The 23227-nt window shown below is 36.9% G+C and overlaps 1 protein-coding gene across 6 annotated transcripts in view; it reads left to right on the top strand.

The window, feature by feature from the left end:
* Nucleotides 1–23227, top strand: part of LOC150107833 (paxillin-like) — a 344681-nt gene that overhangs the window by 284207 nt on the left and 37247 nt on the right. For all 6 annotated transcript variants that reach the window (XM_090392082.1, XM_090392081.1, XM_090392080.1 and 3 more), the window contains exon 8: nt 9776–10006. In XM_090392082.1, coding sequence (XP_090248208.1) covers nt 9776–10006 — 231 coding nt within the window. The remainder of the gene's footprint in view (nt 1–9775; nt 10007–23227) is intronic.

The following is a 23227-nucleotide window of genomic DNA, read 5'->3' as shown; positions in this document are numbered from 1 at the left end:
TTTGATCTTTGACTCATTAGGAATCATGACACTTCTCACTTTAGTCCTATCATACTGAAGTAGCAGATGTACAGTCTTTAATGTCTCACTTTTCATTTTTGCTTCTGTATCATATATTATCTCTTATTGTATCTTTCTCACCTTTCTAATCATTCATGCAAGCCAAAACAATCAATTCCTTCACTTCTCTCTTCTTTGAACCTGGGAAACATGCTTTTGCCACTTTCGCATTAAATACACCTCTTAATCTCAAATCTCCATATAATATCTTCTTTCCTCCAGTTTTTTGCACTTTCATACTTTCACATTTTCTTTCATTCTTCCTCTTTTCACATGCCAATCATTTCCCCAGTTGCCCTAGCTCACATTTTGTACCGTGAAGGACTATGTGGTAAGTGCTCTCTCTCTCTCTCTTTTTCCTTCCTTCCTTCCTCATCCACACTTATACTGTGTAGTGAACAAAAGGAGAAATGATTATGGAAGGATAATTAAATGAATACTGATGGTAAAGAGGTGACAGAAGCAGAAGGAATTGCCTTCCAAGCGAGTACCATATAAGTGGAGATGATGAAATGATAATGCCACTGGTTGGAGAATTCTTGGTTTAAATCCCATCTGGGATGTGATGAACTTTTTTTTTTTTTTTTTTTTTTGCAATGGCTAACTCATCTTTAGTTGAAATTGAGTCAGCCAGCCTCACATGGAGGAGGAAAGTTTTTTGTTTTTAGAAACTGGGTTCCCACACAACAGACAAACTGTTCAAATGAAGACTTGCAATTCACAGACAAAACACTGGCCTTAAATCCAAAACAACCACCACCTGTGGGATCTGCAAGATCTGTTTACATCTGCCTTTTAGATGTTCTTGGAGAACACAAATACATTCACTAGATTGATGGCAAGTCGCGAATGACAGAAACAGTGTGCAATATAGAAGTCATCACAAGGTGGAGAGAGTATTTTTAGAGTTGGCATTAGCTATTAATCCTGAGAAGTATGATTGCATTGACCTGCCAAAATTTTGAGAGACAGTACCCTTAAGAATTTAAGGGCACTGTCTTAAGAATCACCTTCAACAACCCAACAGGTGTTTTTTTTTTTTATAAAAAAATAAAAAAAAACTATTTATACAGTGTTACAGGGTTCCTAATTAGGACTTCGGGCTATTTTTTATTCATTACAATTTGAATTGTTTCCTATGCTTGTAATAAGTAATTTATGCTGTGAAGATGCTGAATGGAAATACAGCAGAATATAAGCCATTTAATAAAATATTTTTTTATGATTTATTGTTCTGGTTTTAATAAGAAAAAGGCAGTGAATCATCTATATTCCATCACAGCAGCATCATAAATTACTTTGATACCAACAAATCTAATCCTGATGGTACATTCTCTTCATTGCACTCCAGAATTTTTTAGTTTTCCATGCTTTTGTTGTGGTCTGCACTCTATCACTTGCAGAATTGTGTATGTGTGTAGCATCATCTTAGGCTTCAACATGACCAGGAAATGCCTTGTATGTAGGCCTTCATATATTGATGTTCTTTGGTGGTGTGTGTGTGGGGGGGGGGGATGATATAGTTAACTTCAGTACTTTCACAGTTTAGTCCTGCCTTTATTCACACTCACACACAAAAAAAAACTGTTCTCTTTCCCTTGCCAAACAAGATCAGATCTCTCTCTCTCTCTCTCTCTCTCTCTCTCTCTTGTAGAGTAATGTTTGTCTCTAGTCATTCACAAATCAATCACACAAATTCTGTACTTAAATCCACCAAACCTTAGAATACTTCTCATGTCTCTTTCTTTTAAGGTTACACGGTGATCAGCACTCATATTTGTAAATTTAGGGACACAAAAACACACGTGTTGAACAGATTATTTTATTAATTACTAATAAAATAAAACTTGACGTTTCGACTCCTGTATCGAGATCATCATCGGAAGAATACAAGTGTATAAGGAACCAAGCTACATGCTCATGCCCTGTATACCGGTAAACTAAATCTACGTAGTTAATAAATCCTTTTCCCTAGCCTGACCTCTAGTGATAAAAAAAAAAAAATAAATAAATAAATAAAAAAAATAAAATAAATAAATAAATAAATAAAAAAATAAATGTTTGGTGCTGTGTACTAAAGACCTCAATAAAACTTGTGTGTTGTGTTGTGTAGCAGAGGACAGTCTGGGTGATCACTGATCTCTCTCTTGAATGGTCTGTTTCAGCCTTGTGTTTGCTCTCTAGGTATTTTCACAGGTACTATTCCAATTAAATGGTGTCTGCCATTTTCTCCAGTTTCCACTAAGTCCTATTAAAACATGAATAGTACCTTTCATCATTTCTTTTACAGGTCTTTTACATTCTTTTGCACAGAAACTGCTTCTATTCTCTAGAATAGTCTCCCTCACAAGCATTTCTCAACAACTAAACTGTAGAGTAGGTTCTGGGGAGGGGGGGAAATATATATATATATATATATATATATATACACACACACACACACACATATATATACAGGTATCCCTTGCTTAACGCAGTTTTGCTTAATGCAGGATTTGATTAACGTGCCAAAATTAATTGCGGCAATCCCTTGATATACGTGGCAGGAGTTTTGATTAACGCACTATCAGTTTGGTTTAACACATGTTATGTAAAAGTTTGTGATATTTGACAGTAAATTGTATCTGAGAGATACCACGACCTCCGATGTCAGTATAGTATGGTTTAGTGGGGTTTTTTTTAATTCTTTTTACAATAATTTCTAGATTGTAACTGAAAATGAATAAACCATCATGTACTACTGAAATAGAGAGCCAAAAGCTTATTTATCATACATGTCCTCTAGGAGATGTGCTTTCCATTATGGAAAATACTAAGGAAAGTGATCTGGAGCTTTCTCCACCTTTACTAGAGTTGTCCATAAGGTTGCTTATGCTTGCATCTGCCGAAACTTTTAGTTTCTATATATTCGGCACAAAACTCTTGTAGTTTCTATATTCGGCTATGAAATAATGTTGGATTCGATATTTATCATACTTCTCCTCTAGGAGATGTGCTTTACATTATGGAAAATACTAAGGAAAATGATCTGGAGCTTACTCCACCTTTACTACTAGTTTCCCATAAGGTTGCTTATGCTTGCATCTGCTGAAACTTTTAGCTTGTATATATTCGGCACGAAACTCTTGTAGTTTCTATATTCGGCTATGAAATAATGTTGGAGTCAATATCCACTTAACTTGTACCATCGTGTATTATATTTGCAGTGTTTTTTCTTTGTTTTATTGCTTGTTTGCCAAGGTCTGTTTGTCATTTTGCTTATCGTAAAATTTATGCCGATAAGAAAAAAACTAAAACTGTTCAAACAACTCTTGATAACTTCTTTTGATAAAAAAATTGCAGTAAATAATGTAGGTCCAAGTATTTATTAAACATTTACTTTGTATTCAAATTTTATCTTTCCTAAAAGAGTACCATATAAAACGAATTATTAATACAGTAATCAATCATGGACGAATTGTAATTTTTACCATTGATTATTAGGTTTTGATATACACAGTAACATTGAGGAATTAATTAACCTGTATGTATGTATGTATGTGTGTGTGTATATATATATATATATATATATATATTTATAAAAATAAATTTAACTGACTAGAACCCGAGAAAGTATAACAAAAACCTTTAATACATCACAACTAGTTTCATCGGTGATCCGACTTCTTCAGGTGAGAAATAAAAACATAAGACATAAAATAACACGGTAAAAAATGAACTTTACAGCTTAATAAAAAGCAGAATAATAACAGTCATATTTGAATAGGTGACCGCGTGCTACCGTTGGCATGAGTAGAATGTGTGCGACAGCTAATTTTTGAGCGCCAGTACTGGATTACTGCGCTATGGGAATCGGGTAAATTGTAGCTAAGATTATTGTTTAAATGTGAAGGGTCCGATTCCCATAGCGCAGTAATCCAGTACTGGCGCTCAAAAATTAGCTGTCGCACACATTCTACTCATGCCAACGGTAGCACGCGGTCACCTATTCAAATATGACTGTTATTATTCTGCTTTTTATTAAGCTGTAAAGTTCATTTTTTACCGTGTTATTTTATGTCTTATGTTTTTATTTCTCACCTGAAGAAGTCGGATCACCGATGAAACTAGTTGTGATGTATTAAAGGTTTTTGTTATACTTTCTCGGGTTCTAGTCAGTTAAATTTATTTTTATAAATGTATACATCCCGAGTAAATCCTAATTTCAACAATATATATATATATATATATATATATATATATATATATATATATATGAAGGATCTGATTGTATGTGGGATTGGTTTTTAATATAAAGAAAAAAAAATGCTTAGCCTTTAATAACATGAATAGCAGCTGCTTGTCATTCCATTTATCAGAAATGACAAGTGAAAAACCTAAATTTCCTTTCCTGGAAACTTAGGTTTTTCACTCTTTCCTCAATGTTTTAGGTGCTTTGGCTGTAATTCCAACTGCTGACTTTCCAAACTTACTTATTATTATTATTACCACGGGCTACTCCAGGAGTCCTTAGACTCATCGAGGGAGGCCCTAAACATCATGTTCATGCAGCTGTTCAACATTCTCACAGTATCTATCATACCTTGCCTTGAACTCGCTCACTGTCATAGCACCCACAACAGACTCTGGCAGCTTATTCCACTCATTTACCACTCTAAAAGTAAAGAACCCAGCTCTAACACCCCTGCTAACCACGCTCTTGCCCAGCTTCCATGGGTGTCCCCTAGTTCTCCCACCACCAGTCCTGATCTCAAAAATATCATCTGAATTAATCCTATAGAATCCTTTTAGCAATTTGAATGTCTCAATCATGTCTCCCCTTTTCCGCCTATCAACTAGTTTCTGCAACCCACAAATCTTCAACCTGTTCTCATATGGTTCATTCCATAGACCTGCTATCATCTTAGTCACTCGCCTCTGGATCCTCTCAACCTCCTCCCCATCAAGAAGGAACCGAGGTGACCAAATATGGGCACAGTAGTCGAGATGAGGTCTTATCAGGCTCGGTACAGAGGTACAATAACTTGTTTTTCTCTGCTCATCAAGGTATTTTTCAACAACCAAGTGAGTTGATGAGTTGATTTAGCTACTTTCGCAATGTTCCCCCTAAACTTCATCTCCCTATCCACCAACACTCCCAAGTCCCTGACCTCATCAATCTCTTGGAGTACAGTTCCACCAGTGTGGTATACTGCTGCTAATCTTTTCACTCCGAAATGCATAACCTTACATTTTGTCACATTAAATTGACATCCATTCTCCTTAGTCCAGAACTCCATTCTATCTAAGTCATCTTGCAAGACTTTGACATCTTCTGCATTCACTATCGCCCTACCCAACTTTGCATCATCAGCGAACAAATGAACTGTCCCACTTAGACCCTTCCCTATATCGTTAATGAACAGATTAAACAGCAGTGGTCCAAGAACAGAACCCTGTGGCACACCACTAGTCACAGGCCGTTTTTTGGACTCTACTCCTGAATAAACTACTCTTTGATATCTCTCCATCAACCACCCAGCTATCCATCTCACCAACCCTATATCCATTCCCATATGTTGTAGTTTACGGATTAGAATTCCATGTGGTATCCTGTCAAACGCCTTTGCCAGGTCCAGCAGTATCGCTGTAAACCCATTTCCCTTATCCAGTTCAGCCGTCACCTTGTTATAAAACTTGAGCAAGTTACTGAGGCATGATCTACCCTTCACAAAGCCATGCTGTCCTCTGTACAGTATCTCATTTTCATCAATCCATTCCTGTATTTTTCCCTTGACTACTTTCTCCAAGACCTTGACAACGACTCCTGATATGCTGATCGGTCGGTAATTTGCAACCATAGTCTTGGATCCTCCTTTATGCAGTGAAACTATTTTCCCCTCTTTCCACGCCTTTGGGACTAAGCCAGACCTGAGACTCAGATTAAACAACATGGTCAAGGGCACTGATAATTCATTAGCCGCTTCATGCAAGACCCGTGCCGGTATACCATCCAATCCCACAGATGTATTCACATTAAGGTTCTGTAATAGACTATTCACCTCCACTTCATTCATCACAATTCCCATATAAACTAATGGTTCCTTCATTTTTTCAACGTCACCACCTGGATGATATACTTTTGCAAAGTGCGCGCTCAGTAACTCCACTATATCGACTGGTTCAGTGAACTCTTTACCATCGTCATTCCTTAAAATCATTTTGCCATGTACAGTTTTTTTCTTGCTTGCAGCATATTGAAAGAACTGTTTGGGATTCTCTTTTGCTTGCATAGCTAGTTTCCTTTCATAATCGGCTTTTGCTGTTTTTACCACACTCGTTACCCTTCTGGCCTGTACTTTATACCGTTCGTGTGCCTGCAGGTCACCCCTTTCTTTAAATTCCCTCCATAGTTGTTTCTTTTTTTTGCAGCTCAAGCTTAATGGTGTTATTCATCCATTTAACCCCTCCTTGTTTCACTATTCGGACCTTAGGTATACAATCAGCCATAACCTCCTGTAAATGCTCTTTGATCACTTCCCATGCTCTATCGACGTCCAGCCCTTGCAGTTGTACATGCCATGGCACTGATCCAAGCAATCTCCTAACTTATCATACTTGCCAGCACGGTAATTCCACATATGCCCTGTCTTAATCACAAATTTCACACCTTTAGCCACCTCCCAGGTCAAGACCTATGATCACTCTCACCAATAGGTGGCAACATGGTCATATTCATTACAGTCAAATTCTCAGATACTATTACCAGGTCAAGCACTCTCACACCCCTAGTATTTTCAATTACATGCTGTTTCAGATAGTTATCCCTTAATAATTGAATAAAATCCATTTCCTTCCTCACATGTGTCCTCTCCTCCTTCCAATCAATGTTACCATAGTTGAAATCCCCCATAATAATTACCCTCCTTCCACTCATTTCATCAATTTGTTTATGCATACCATCTCCACCATCTATTCCATCACCTGGTCTATAGCAGCACCCAACTGTATATTTTATTCTGCCAGTATCAATCTCACACCAAATAGCCTCAAATGAGCTCCTTTCACTATCCTGCAATACTTCAATTCTCCTTGGCTGCAGTTCATCAGCTATCATCAATAACACCCCTCCCCCAATTTTATTCTCTCTGTCCCTCCTAAACATACTATAACCTACACATTCTATCCCACTAACTATATCATCTTCCGTCAGCCATGTTTCACTAATGCCAATAACCTGTGGCCAGGAAGAGCCAATCAAGGCCAAAAATTCTTCCTTCTTGTTCCTAATACTCCTGGAATTAGTATACATGAATTGCAGTGTTCCCTTTGTCCCACCCCTATCTTGATGCGTTATTCTAAATATCCCATTCCCATTTTTTGTCCTTTTTGCTGGCTAAGGTACATTATATACATTTTACACTCAACTGTCTCACTGATGTCTGGATATCCACTTCCCCCCCTCCTAGGTAGTTCTAGTTTCCCTGGTTCTGCACATCCATTTTCACTTCATTCAGCAACACTTTTTCCAGTCTCCGCACACCAAGTCCATTCAAATGCAGGCCATCTTATCTTCCACTTCCTTGTCATTCTCATCATCACTCTGCTTCTGTTTTCTGAATAACTTTTCTCTCCCTAAGAACTGTCTTCTTCAGCCATTTGAAAAGGATGCCAATAGTTTTATCTTATCTTAACCTGACCAGTAATGTGCTATGGATTCTTCAGCCTGTTTGTTGTAAGCAGGATTAATAGCTTTAAAAAAAAAGGGGGGGGGGAGAACCTGTGATCAGCTACTGGCTGTAATGGGAAATACTTGATAGTCATTCTGGGGGAAAGCAGACTTGGTAAGTTTTAGAGAAAAATAAAGTTTTTTTTTTTGCATGGCAAGAACATGTATATTAGCTTGATGTCATAAGGAACTGACACACATAATATGTTGTCCTCTCATGACCTCAATTTGTCTTTAAGATAATTTAGATCAGTGCTTCCCAAACTTCTAGATGTCAGGGCCCCCTTTGCAAAAATTAAAATATTTCATGGCCCCCCCTCGAAAAAAATCGTAATAGAGAGAGATATTATTATAATATTTATTGTATTTATATTCAATACAAAACATACACAGCGAATATTGCAAAAATCAAATGCATATATTACATTTTTTGCCTCTTACCGTTTGGTTCTGAAGACGATGCGGGCTGTTCTGGTAAAATATGAAATACTGTCCTTTTTTTTTGAGTCTGTTTCTGCTTCTTCTGATTGTTCGCGGGAATTTTTTTTTATTTTTTATCTGCCACTTATCCATCTCAGGGTTAAATTTTTTAACGTAGAATAGATCGAATAATATCACCACTTACCGATACTGGCACACCACAGACTGATGACATGAAATTAGTGAATATTACCTGAATAATCCTGGGACCAGGAACATTTTTCTCTTTTGTGACTTTTCTCCCTTTACGGTAATTAAGCCTAACTCGAAACAGCAAAGGCAGGTTATTAAAACGTGCATATGATTGGTGCGGTATTAACAAAAGATCGTGCAACCGAAAGATAAAAGCATAGCTGACAATTGAGTTGAAATGTTAACTCTCTTCAACCGAATTCCATATGTGAAACTGCCATACTTTTACGAATTTTAACACGTTCAGTTGAATTTTATTGCTGCCTTGGGAAATCGAACTCGCACACATCTAATTAATAACAATAGTTTTTAGTTAGATAATGTGTTTGCCCATGCAACATATGGTTTTGTTTCAGTCTATATATACAGCATAGTTTCTGTATGAGGGGACATGTGATTCATTAATTAGTGTGTTTTTATCCCAGTTGTCTCTAATTGCACTATTTGTTGAGAAATATATTACACGGACTCCTCATACCTTATTCACTGGCATAATAAAAGTACTTATTTTTATTGCCTCTGATGGAGGGCATGTTGTTGTACCACTGCAAGCGAGTTACTATCTCCCCACATGAACTTGTTTAAGCTTTTTTTTTTTTTCATGTGTAAAGTATATGCGAAACTTTTATTGGTAATGGAAAACTAGCTCGGATGACAGTGATAATATAAAACGAGTTTTGATATGTATATAAAGTCAATATCAACAGTCCCTGATTACGAATGCGTGATGAAAGGGACAGGAAGATTTGGAGCTTCCCTGGAGAGCATTCAAAGTAAATACAATTATCCGCTGCTTTGAAATTAAACATATGAATAAGCAATATTTACTAATATTCATTAAGTGCCGAAATAAGCAAAGTTTGTGAACCAACACCAATGTGTGAATTTTTCCATTAAAATATAAAAAATAGCAAAAAAGAAATAATAAATGATAAAAGTTAAATACGTTTGTTTTAAAATGAAAAAAATCTACTTAGTCTTAAAACATTTTAAATTTGTTTCCATTATTTCACGGCCCCCTTCAACAAAACCTACGGCCCCCAAGGGGGCCACGGCTCACAGTTTGGGAAGTGCTGATTTAGATAGACCAAATATTAAACTATGCATTTTTCATTTGTTTTAGGTTTTTAATTATCTTGTTTTGACTATTGAAGTATGCTTTATTTTGAAACTTTATTAGTACTTTACTTTGGTAGATAGCATGAATAAATCTATTTATTCCCATGCTTAGCATAGTTTTGGTTAGTGTGTTGTTTTTCATGGACCTGTTAAGAGCATTAAATGAGAGATTTCTGTATTAATATTTAATTACTCAAAAACTTTTTGATCTTGCAGAAATGTGTGACAGCATTGGATAAAACTTGGCATCCAGAACATTTCTTTTGCACACAGTGTGGCCGACAATTTGGTGAAGAAGGTTTTCATGAGAAGGATGGGAAGCCCTATTGTCGTGAGGACTATTTTGATCTTTTTGCTCCGAAATGTGGTGGTTGCAATCAGCCTATCACAGAGAATTATATCTCGGCCCTAAATTGCCAGTGGCATCCAGAATGTTTTGTTTGTAGGGTAGGTTTAAAAGTTCTTGGTAAACTGAGATTGCTTGTAAATTCATTGAAATCAAAATTAATTATTTTTGTTTATTTCAAGCTTATGTAAACTCTCGAGAAACTGATAATTTAGGAGCTAAACTGGTGACATTCATTAATACATATTCAGTACTACTTCATTTTGTGTTTTGATTAAAATGAATTAACTATATACATATGTGTATGAAACATTTTTACAGCCTTAGATTCTGGCAGTATTTTTCATAGTATTAACTTCTTAAAAAGTGAGACACTACTATTGTATAAATAGTAGTGTCTTAATTTTTGGTCATTTGTTTCTTTTGTTAGTTCTTACCTGAAAATCCAAATTCAGAATTTTTTTTCTCAGCAAATCTTCAATTTGCATATTAAACTTCACCCTGAAAATACACAACTAGACTGTATGCTTGCCAAATTTTTAGCTCAAGGATCTAGAAGATTATCCAGTTGCAAAATTTAGATATTAGTATCCTTTAGACTACTTTATGTGATTCATTTTTTATCGTGTGTGTGTGTTTTTGTTTTAAGGGAGAAAATATATCTGGGAAAAAAAATGTATAGGAAGGTAAGTGGTAACTGTTTTTCTCAGTTTAAAAATACAGTAGATGCTCACTATAGTAAACCTGTAGGGGCCAGAGTAATAGTTTACCAATAGCACAACTGAAGGTCATTACCAGAGAAGGTATTAGCATTCAGTTGTGTTGCTAAGGGCTGAAATAAATACTTTTGTCACCTTAATTTCCTACTGAGTATTTCAATTTAAAAAAAAAATTCAGTTTTTTTTTTTATTATTCTTTATTTTTTAAATATAGGGTCATTACTGATCTTCCTTTCATGCTTTTGTATGAAAACAGAAGCATAAGTCAAATTCATAGACACAGATAAAAATATCTAAATCCTGTTAGTTATATTAACAGTATAATTACAGTCAGAGGGAAAGGACAATCAGGTTAAATTGGTATGTAGTAGCATATGGAATTCTGCCACAGTTGTTAAATGCACACTGATAGGGATAAAAATGACACAATTCAAACAATCTAAGAAAGAAGAAATGAAATTATAAAAATGAAAATCCAGAATTTAAATTTGGAAGTTTACCATATCTTAAATTAATGTCATTTATCTCAAATCTTCATAATGAACTAAATATGTGGTTAGAAATAACCTAAACATTTTGGCTGTTAGTCAACTTTATAATTCACCCACTAAATGGAGGAAAAGTGATTGGTATAGTTGTGTATGGACAGGTAGTATAAGTTGATACCATTCTCTTAAAACTGTGCCAATTAAGCTTAATTGGAAGTTTAACTGAAAGTTAGTGTTTGTAACAGCTTGGTTTACTGACAACCAAACAGACTTTTAACTTTCAGTATGTGTTTTGTTTTGAGCTATGCTAGAAACAGTGTTTTTAAATTAAAGTATAGTGAGGCTTTTTGTCTCAAATTGTGCTGCAGTTGTGCAGTTGGACACAAGTGTCCTTCAATGGTGTTGTTGTTGAAACTTTGTTGTTTATATTGTGTTTTTGCTACTTTTTTTTTTTTGTTGCACTGCTTCAGCATCTAAAGACGGCATCCACAAAGAGATGTATGTCGGCTACACGGAGGACTTCTGTACGAAAGTCTAGCTCTGCCTTGGATTTTTCACAGTGGATGCGTTGCAGAAACTGTTATATGTATGCTCTGAAGAATGTTAAGATCTTGTGGACTGTTTGGCTAAATGAGAAGAATGAAAATGTTGACTTATGTGTCTAGATAGACTAGAACGATTAGGAATGGAAGCAAACATCAGGACCATAGCAGAAGAGCTTCAGCAGGAGTTCATGAAAATGAAAAGCGGCCTTCATCTCCTGTAAGAGGAATTGGAAGTGCTAAGTAAGGAGGTTCAGGATATGAAGACTGTGTTGAATAGAGAAATTAGGACTATGGAGATTACTTTAGCTGAAGTAACTAGAACAGGTTTAAGTAAGGCAGAGTCTTTGGTGAATGATGAAGTAATGAATAATATGGAAGTTGGAAGTGATTGGGAGTTAACAGAATGAAAGCACAAGAGGTCTAGAAGAAATGAGATGTTGTGAAAGTGAGGGAGTAAGTAAAAGAATGTTGAAGGAAAGTAATAAAACTGGGAGAGTCATGCTGAATGGTATAAATAATGAGGCCATGAGTGATGCTTGTTTGGGTTTGAATGAAGTTATGAGTGGTGAAATATATGGTGACTCAATGATTAAGGGTATGCCTGAGGAGTGCTTGTCTGGTGGAACAACAGAGAGAGTGACTTCAGCAATAAAGAAAGGGCATGATGCAGAAAATATGATAGCTATGGTGGGTACAAATGACCTGAGTGGTGGTATTAATTGGGTAGCAAAAGATTTAAGAACATTGTTAGTTATCGTGAAGAAGAAATGTGTGAAAGGGAAGATTGTGTGTGTGTTGCCTCATTTTGACAATTATGAGTTAAGTAGATGAGTGATGATAAGAATGATATGATTGCAAGAATGTGCAAAAAAAAGAGGTCTGGAATTTGTTGATGTCTGGAGTGTGTTTGAAGGCAAAAGACAGCTGTATACAAGAGATGGGTTGCATCTGAACATGGAAGGTTATAAGCATTTGAAGAAGTTACTGTTTTCTGAACAAGTTGAAGTAATTGGGCAGGGAAACTAAAATTCAAAAGGTTGAGTGTAAATATTTCAGCAGTGAATGTATATTTGTTGATCCTTTTTTTTTTGCAGAATAATTTGAAGAATAGAATGGATAAAAATCAGCATGGGACTACTGAAATTAGTAGAATGTATATTAGTTCTAAAGCTGGTACAAGAACTAAAGGGAGTCTGCAATTTTTGTATACTAATGCAAGAAGCATTCGAAAATAAGGTGAAGAATTTTTGGCATTACTCAGTGCAGTCTCACCAAAAGTTGAAGACATTAGTTAAAATTCGCTGTTAGCAGAAGATGTGGTTACTGGAATTGAATGTGATGGGTACAGTATTTTTAGGAAAGATACAGGAGATAAAATGGGGGAGGAGGGAGTACTGTGTGATGATAGCTGATGAGTTGCAGCCAAAGAAAGTAGTATATCAAGAAGATAGATGTGTGAATGATAGTTCATTTGAGGTGGTCTGGTGCGAAATAGTGACCAACACAACCAAATATACAATTGGTTGCAGCTATAGGCCAGGGAGGGATACAGGAGGTGATATTGAATTTATGCATCAGCAAATTAGTGCAATGAGTGCAGGGTTAGTGATTATTATGGGGGATTTTAATTATGGTGATATCATTTGGAAGGAGTAAATATCATGTGGCAAAAAGGAAATGGAATTCATACACCTTCTAAGAGATAATTACTTGAAACAGCACATAACTGAAGGGACTCGTGGTGTGAGAGTGTTGGATCTGGTCATAGGTTCAGAGGACATATGCATAAGTAAGGTGTCATCGTTACTTCCAATTGGTGAGAGCGATCATGTGGTATTGACTTGGGAAGTTGCAAAATTTGTGGATTTCTCTCTTAAAAAGGGATACATACAGAACTACAGGTTAGGTAATTATAACAAGCTTCTTCCGAAGCTTGTTATAATGGCAGAACATATTGCAGGGGAAAGATGTTAGCAGTGCATGGGATAAAATCAGCAGATGTCTGAGGAAGGCAATATCAGAATGTATTCCCATGGTTAGGAAGACAAACAAGGTAGGTGTTAGATGGATGAGTAGTAGTATCAGGCTTGATCTGCAAAAAAAGAAAATGTTATAGAGAATTTACAAGGAGAAAGGCGATCAGTACACCCATGAGTAGTACAAGGCTAAAGCTAGGAAGGTTATCAGCATAGTAAGAAAAACTAAATCAGATTATGAGAAGACCTTAGCCAAGGAGATCAAGGGTAATCCCAAAGAGTTCTTCTGCTATGTGGCAAGTAAAAGGAAGAATGACTTTGGAAGGATAACCTTAGTGGGTGCTGATGATATTGAGGTGACCAATTCAGATGTAATAGTAGAGTTACTGTGTGATCACTTTTCAAAAGTCCACCCAAGCGAGGATATCTCTGTACCTATAGCAATAATCAATGTGAGAAATGAAGTTAATAAATCAGAGGTACTTAGTATATTGCAGAATTTAAATGCAAACACTGCTGTAGGTTTAGCTGGAATATCTAAACCTACAGGTTTGCAGGATGATTTAAATAAGCTGGTAAAATGGGCAAAAGATAATGGATGTCAGTTCAATGTCGAAAAGTGTAAAGTCATGCATTTTGGGATTAAAAGATTACCAGCTGTGTACTACATTGATGGAAAAGTACTCCAAGAGATTGATGAGGCTAGGGACTTAGGGGTGTTGGTAGATAGGGAGATGAAGTTCAGAGGACACATTGCTAAGGTGTCCAAGATTGCACATAGGATTACTTGGTTATTGAAGAACACACTAACATCCAGAGATAAAGAGGTTATTATTCCCCTTTATAAGGTGTTGATACTTCCACATTTGGATTACTGTGCTCAGGTCTGGTCACATGGATTCCTTGGAGTTGAGGAGGTTGTGGAGAGGGTTCAGAGGAGAGTGACTAAGTTGGTGAGTGATGTAAAAAATGCTCCCTATATTGATAGATTGAGCTTGTGGATTGCAGAGGTTGGTTGGTTGATAGGTGGAGAAGAGGGGATATGATAGAAACATTTAAATTACTAAAAGGTTTTTATAAGATTGATGCAGGGGAAATATTTCAGCTGTGTTGATAGTGAAGAACAAGAGGTCATCCCTGGAAATTAAGGAAAAGTGTGGTTACTAAGGGTGTGAGAACTAGATTTTTTTTTGCTTGGAGGGTGGTGAGTGGGTGGAATGCATTGCCTGACTCAGTTGTGAGTTCTTCATCTGTAAATAAATTCAAGAAGAGGTATGATAGACATTGTTTTGATAGTTTGGGTCTCCCGTGATGAGTCTCCTGACTCCATGGAGATACCCGTAATAATAAGTATGTCTCCTACTATGGAGACCTCAGTGAAGGTTGAACCTGGCCTGGATAGTGACTCTTTCTATAATGCTTAGCAATATACATATTTGAAAGGAAGTGTGCTGTGCATAATGGGATATTAGAGCAATTTGATGCAAAGCCATCAACCTCTCTATACATGCAGCCTAGTCATGAAGCCACTTGAAATGTATACTTTGTTTGCTCATGCTTGGGTAAAGAATTAAAGTAAAAATGTAATTTACTTTGTAACCAAGTGATAAACTTTTTTGCACACAGGCTTCAGTTTCCTTTCTAATAATGAATAAAGAAATTTTAGATACATAATTTTGAAAGAAAAGAAAAGAAGTTCAATGTAAACTGTTATGCAATAGCATAAAGAAATTTGAATGGTACAATATACAGTGCATGCTTTTGTTCGGAGGGGAAGAAAACACTTTAGCAACTTCAATTGCAGAATTAATGATGTTTTCATTTGTGTAGTTAAGATAATTAAATAGAGTATTATACCATGTAAAAATCTTACTTCTTACACAAATGGCAATTGTATATTCCTTTGCAAAAGCTGCTAGGAGCAAATTTTACCCATATCTGCTCTTGTTTCTCTCTCAATCACCTATATGGTAGTATTGCAGTATCACCTAAATGTAAAGCTGATCTCTTGGCTTTCTCATCCAACTCCTGCATCCCTACTGTGGTGTTCCCAAAAAGACAATCAGAAAAATCGTAATCACCCTTGATGCAAAAAAAAAAAAAGGCTTTGGGTCCTGATGGTACTCAGATAATGTGCTCCTGAACTAGCACCTTCCTTTGTCATTTGTACTTTATTATACTCAGCATCTATTCCACAACATGGAAGCAAGTCCATATAAACCCAATTCCAAAAGAAAGACAGCTACCATCAAACATTTGACAGATTGCTTTCACCTCAGTGGCATCTAAATTAATGAGAAGGTCCTGAAGTCAATTTCAACATCTGGAGAAATGTCTCCTAATCAGTGATCATCAATATGGCTTTTGCTTGCTTATCAGTATCCACATCAGTGCTCCTCACTTACATCACCTACCTTTGGGCATAGAAAGGGTTGGTGATCCCTATACCTTTACATTCAAATTTCCAAAGGAATTTGATACATCAAGGACTTTTCAGTGGGGTGCTTAAGGGTCAAAGCTGTATAACTGAAAGGAGACCTCCAAATAGCCTTTAAAGGAATGTGGAGAACCGACCAGGGCTTCTGACTTAATGTCCAATCCTCACCTCGTGGTGTGGTGCACCCTGTTGGGTATCTACCTGGATACTGAACGAATGAGGATGGGCTGGCAATTTGGGATTTAGCTAACTGAATTGTATTCTTATTGGCTTAAACCAATATAGAAAATGATGGTACAACATGAAAAATTTCATGCCGGCTGGGGCGTCGCCCTGTTAAACAAAGCCCCCCCCCCCGTTGTTTTCACCGGGAAACCGGGGCAAACAGCGAAAAGTCAGCTACTGGAACAAATCTGAAAGCACACCCCAACTCAACATCACCAGAGTTAATGATCGTTACTATCGACATTAGAAGCCTGAATGGCAAAGAAATGGAGCTAGCTAAGGAATTAGATAAGTACCAGATCGACATAATAGGGGTGACTGAAACAAAAAAAAGACAAAGACAAAAATTGGTGAGATCTTTCTGAACAAGTATTCAACACAAAACACGAGGCTAATCTTCTTGAATGGCAGGCAGTCTCGAGTAGAGTGATGTGGGCAAATATGAGAATGGGGAACTGGACAGTGAGACTTATTTGTGCCTATGGTCCCACAGAAGGTTCTACTAAGGTAGGAGTGGAGGAATTTTTTGATGCTTTAGAAAAAGCAACTGACACAATGAAAAAGGAAAAGTTGGTCCTTGTTGGCGATCTAAATAGTAGAGTAGGAAATGATTGTCAGACATAGAAAAATATTTTGGGAAAAATTTGAAAAAAGAGCAAAGCTAATAATAATGGCAAATATCTGTTGGATTTCTGCTCAGGACATGGACTGGTTATTACTAACACCATGTTCCAACATAAAAATGTGCACAAATTCACATGGAGAGAAGAGGCAAGGAATAAGAAAAGTCTCATCAACTATGTTATTGGCGATAGTGATATTTTCTCTCTAGTGCAGGACACCAGAGTGTACAGAGGATTTGAAATTGGAAGCGATCACTATTTAGTCTTGAGCAGGATAAAATTGAATTTCATATTGAAAAAAATAACATGTAAGAAAGTTTTAAAGTGAATAAAAGTTGAGCAGCTCTCAGATGTGAATTGTAGACTAAAATACACAAAGATTATTGAAGAAAAAATGAAAAAGTTTGAGAACAGGAAACAAACCTTGGAGATTCATTGGCAAGCCTTGAAGAAAACACTGATTGATTCAACCAGAGAGGCATGTGGTGAGGTTGTCTGCAAGGATAGAAAAATCAGAACTCCATGGTGGACACAGGAAGTTAAAGAGGCAGTGAAGGAAAAGAAGGAATCATATCAAAAGTTCCTGTCAAATAAGTCAGCTTGTGCTCTTAGAGAATACAGAGACCAATGTAAGAAAGCTAAACACTGTGTAAAACTAGCTAAACAAAAGTCATGGGAGGACTTTGGCAAGAACATAGAAAATAAATATCAAGAAGTTGGTAAGATATTCTGGAGGTTGTTGAATAAGCTTAGAAATGGAGGAAAGAGTGCTGTAAAAGGAATTAGAGATGATAAAGGTGACATGAAAACAGAAGAAAAAGATATCCTTGAAGTATGGAGTAATTACTTCAAAAAATTGCTAAATGAATCAAGCAGTGATGACAGCACAGTGATAAAAAACACTGACCGGGCATGCAGTCAGGAATACATATCCATACTTGATGTAGAAAAAGCTATCAAAGGCTTGAAATGTGGAAAGGCAGCAGGAGTAGATGATATTCAACCAGAAATGCTGAAGTATGGTGGTATAAAAGTCTTACAGTGGCTGCACTGCATAGTTCAGAAAGCTTGGACAGAGGGACGAATTCCCGATGATTGGAGTAGAGCTCTAATAGTACCCACATATAAAAAGGGAAATAAAACTGAATGTGAGAATTACAGAAGTATGTCTCTACTGAGTGTTCCTGCTAAGATATATGCAAGTATACTTGAGAAATGGTTGAGAAGAATTGTGGAAGAAAAGCTTAGTGAAAAACAAGCTGGATTCAGGACAAATAGAGGCTGTCAGGATCAGATCTTCACTTTACGACAAATAGTTCAGAAAGCATGGGAATATAACAAAGATCTGTGTTTAAGTTTTGTCGATCTGGAAAACGATATGACAAGGTGCCAAGAGAGAAGCTATTCAATACGCTACAGTTATATGGTGTTAATGGGGCATTATATCAAGCAATACTTAGTCTGTATTTGAGTTGTATGTCGGCAGTTAGAATTGAAGGAAGTACATGAAGATGGTTTAATGTTAAACCTGGTGTGAGACAAGGATGTACATTATCCCCTCTGTTATTCATTATCTATATGGATCAGATTATGAAAGAAAGTGGTATTAAGCATGATATCAGAATTGGAGATGTTAATGTCGGCTCTTTGTTTTATGCGAATGATGTTATACTTCTAAATAAATCCGCTACAAGTTTGCAAGATTTCCTGACTAAATTGAATAACTGTTGTAATAGATATGGTATGAAGGTCAGCATTATGGTTTTCAGAAGGATGAACAGATGTTGGAAAGGACTAAAGGAGGCTGTAAGGGGTTGTTATTAGGATCAATGCTGGAGAAGTTTTACAGAGAATAGTGGGAGATCAGGGGAGAACCACAGGTCATCCCTAGAAATATAAAGAGGACGTGAGTAGGGGGAGTGAGAGGTAGGTTTTTTTTCATTCAGAGTTGTGAATGATTGGAATGCCTTGCCTGAGAATGTGGTGTCTGCAAAGAGTTTGAATGTGTTTAAAACATGGTACGATGAGCTGTGTGTGTGATAAAAGGACCTCCCAGATGAGTCTTTGACTCCATGAGGTCTTGGGGTGGTAATAATAATAATAATAATTAAAAAGACAAAGACAATGAAGATAGGTAGAATTGTTGAAAATGTCAACTGTGTTGTGAACTAGGAACCTGTGGAACAAGTAAAACATTTCAGCTACTTAGGCACGATTTTCACTGAAGATGGTAAATTAAATATGGAAATAGACAACAGAATCAACAAAGCTGGTATGGTAGGAAGTCAACTGAATAAATTTATATGGAATAAGAGAGAAATTAGTCGGAATACTAAATTAGCTATATACAAGACAGTGTTTAAACCAGTTTTGACTTATGGATCTGAGAGCTGGGTCAGAAGTAAAACACTTCACCAAAGACTAGAGACCGCAGATATGAGAGTCCTGCGAAAAATTAGAGGCGTGAACAGATGGCATCAATGACAATATCATATTAAAAACAAGGATATTAGGAAAGAACTCGACAATGTCGGCATCCAGGAATGCGTTAGCAGATCTAATCTTAGATGGTATGGTCACTTAAACAGAATGGGCAAGGAAAGATTAGCAAAACAAGTGTTCTCTGCCAGGTTGGCAGGAAAACGACCCAGAGAAAGACCAAGATATAGGTGGATTGATATGGTACAATGTGCCTTTGAAGATAGAAATATAAGATCTGGTAATGATAATATTGGAGTCTTGACAAGCAACAGACTGATTTGGAGGAAAATTGTAGATAGGAAGTTAGTAATGATGTAAATTTTTCATGTAGTACTATTATATCCTGTACACCCCCTGAGGGTACATTTTAGGAATTTGATGATGATGATGATGACTTTTCAGCTAATTGTCATCTTGTAGTCTACTGTTAATGCAGGTGATCCTCTGGACTCCTGTAATCTCACCTTCCCTCTTCCTCATATACATAAATGACCTTTCACTGACCTGCTTGAAGGTTTGCTGATGATAGCACTCCCTCCTGCCCATACAGTTGATCTTGAAGCTTGAAATGTTTGAATACTGCAAGGTATGATCAGTACAACGAATGCTCTAAGCCAGCAGTGACGAACCTTTTTATGTCCGCGTGCCAAAAGTTTACAAATCGAGTTGCTGACGTGCCGACATGTGCCAAAAATTTACAAATCAAGTTGGTGACGTGCTCAGCACGTCAGCAACTAATTAATACAAAACAACTTAACATATATTAATACAAAACAGCTTAACATATATTAATACAAAACAGCTTAGTCAAAGGCATTGCCAGTTCCCTTGCACATTCTTGCAAATCTCTAGCTGATATCCCATCTAATCCCACAAGCTGTATTTACATTGAGATTCTGCAATATCCTAATAAAATCCAATTCATCCACCTCCCCACATTAGTGTCTGTCACATAGGTTAAAACAGTAACTTCACTACGATAATACATGCTTGCAGAGTGGTCACTCATTAACTGAACTATTTTATCTGCTACTGTCTCCTCATGACCATCATCACTCATTAAGATTAATCTTCCATAGTCATTCTTCCTCTTACTTGCTACATAATGAAAGAACTCTTTGAGATTTCCTTTGTTCTGCTCGGCTAGATTCTTCTCATAATCTGATTTTGCCTTCTTTGCCATGCCAGTCACCTTTCTTGTCTGAGCCTTGTACTGTTCGTGAGTTTGCTGGCCACCTTTCTCTTTATATACCCTCCACAGCATTTTCTTCTTCTGCAGCTACGTATATGATTTAATACTACTTTCTCTAGATGACCCTTAACTATATCTCATGCACTACTAACATACTTACCCTGCAGTGTTTTATGCCATGGTACAGATTTAAGCTTAAGATTAAACCCCTAAAATTCTTGATGCTGTATAGTAGAGGACACTTTGGCTAATCACTGATCTCTGTCGGTCTCATAATATCTCCCCAGCCACTTTCTCACAGCTAATCAGTCTCTGCGTTGTGCCTCTTCTACATCAGTGTTATTCAGCAGAACTGACATCCATAATGCTCCCATTTCTGTTATTACTAAATATTTCTCTTCTAAGAATGAGTATTTTATTATTATTATTATTATTATTACAGGTATCTCCATGGAGTCAGTAGACTCATCGCAGGAGACCCAAACTAGCAAAACAATATCTGTCATATCTCTTCTTGAATTCATTTACAGACGATGAGCTCACAACTAAGTCAGGCAATGAATTCCACTCATTCACCACCCTCCAGGCAAAAAACCTTGTTCTGACACCTTTGTTAACCACACTCTTCTTTAATTTCCAGAGATGACCTCTTGTTCTTCCATCACTATCACACAACTGAAACATTTCCCCTGCATCAATCCTATAAAAACTTTTCAGTAATTTGAATGTTTCTATCATATCCCCTCTTCTTCACCTATCAACCAATCTCTGCAATCCACAAGCTCTCAATCTATCAATGTAGGGAGCATTTTTTAATATCACTCACCAACTTTGTCACTCTTCTCTGAACCCTCTCCACAGCCTCCTCATCTCCAAGGAATCTAGGTGACCAGACCTGAGCATAGTAATCCAAATGTGGAAGTATCGATGCTTTATAAAGGGGAATAATAACCTCTTTATCTCTGGATGTCAGTGTGTTCCTCAACAACCAAGTAATCCTATGTGCAATCTTGGATAAAGCCCTCATCATGGCAAGAGGGTAACAGCAATAGCCGAGCCTCAGAACTTCATTTAATATCCATTCCCATCTGCTCCAATTTGCATAACATTGTTCTATGGGGTATCCTGTCAAAAGCCTTTGCAAAATCCAGAAGTACCACTGTGTAGCCAGTTCTTTTGTCCAACTCAGATGTTATTCTATTATGAATAGTTAATAGATTGCTAAGGCAGGATCTACCTTTAACAAAACCATGTTGGCCTCTATAGAGTATCATATCCTGATCCACCCATTCTTGAATTTTGTCTTTAACCAACTTTTCCAATACTTTTACCACTACTCTTGAGATGGTGATTGGTCTGTAATTAAATACCACAGTTTTAGAGCCACCCTTATGCAAAGGAACCACTTTGCCTAACTTCCACTCCCTAGGGACCATACCAGAGTTCAAACTTAAATTAAATATCCAAGTAAGAGGGGTTGACAATTCATATGCACATTCACGCAACAACCGAGCTGATATTCCATCTAAGCCTACAGCAGTGTTTGCATTTAAATTTTGCAATATATTTAATACCTCTGATTCTTTAGCTTCAATTCTCACATTAGGTATTGCTACAGGTATTGAGATATCCTCACTTGGTTGATAGACTTTTGTAAAGTGATCACTCAGTAATTCGACTATTACATCTGATTTTGTCACCTCAATACCATCAGCCCCCACTAAAGTTATCCTTCCAAAGTCATTCTTCCTCTTACTTGCCACATAGCGGAAGAACTCTTTGGGATTATCCTTGATCTCTTTGGCTAAGGTCTTCTCATAATCTGATTTAGCTTTTCTTACTATGCTGGTAACCTTCCTAGCTTGAGCCTTGTACTGCTCATGAGTGTCCTGATCGCCTCTCTCCTTGTAAATTCTCCATAACATTTTCTTTTTTTGCAGATCAAGCTTGATACTACTGCTCATCCATCTAACGCCTGCCTTGTTGGACCTCCTGACCATGGGGACACAATCTGATATTGCTTTCCTCAGATACCCACTGATTTTATCCCAAGCACTGCTAACATCTTTCCCTTGCAATATGTTCTGCCATGGGATGGCTGCAAGCTCACTCCGAAGCTTGTTATAATTGCCTAACCTGTAGTTCCATATATACCCCTTCTTAACAGAAAAATCCACAGATTTTGCAACCTCCCAAGTCAAAACCACATGATCGCTTTCACCAATTGGAGGTAACGAGGACACCTTACTTATGCATATAACCTCTGAACCAATAACCAGGTCCAACACTCTCACACCACGTGTCCCTTCAGTTATGTGCTGTTTCAAGTAATTATCTCGTAGAAGATGTATGAACTCCATTTCCTTTTTGCTACGTGATATTTCCTCCTTCCAATTGATATCACCATAATTAAAATCCCCCATAATAATCACTAAGCCTTCACTCATTGTACTAATTTGCTGATGCATGAATTCAATATCTCCCCCCTGTACTCCCTGTTCTGTAGCAGCATCCAACTGTATATTTGGTTGCATTGGTCACTATTTCGCACCAGACCACTTCAAATGAACTCTCATTCACATGTCTAACATCTTGATATACTACTTTCTTTGGCTGCAACACATCAGCTATCATCA

The sequence above is a fragment of the Typopeltis vanoorti genome, chromosome 4 (genome assembly GCF_054136105.1).
Source record: "Typopeltis vanoorti isolate ZY-2024b chromosome 4, IOZ_Tvanoo_1.0, whole genome shotgun sequence".
NCBI lineage: Eukaryota > Metazoa > Arthropoda > Arachnida > Uropygi > Thelyphonidae > Typopeltis > Typopeltis vanoorti.
Note: the sequence above shows the minus strand (reverse complement) of the source record. Positions and strands in the feature narration are given on the sequence as shown.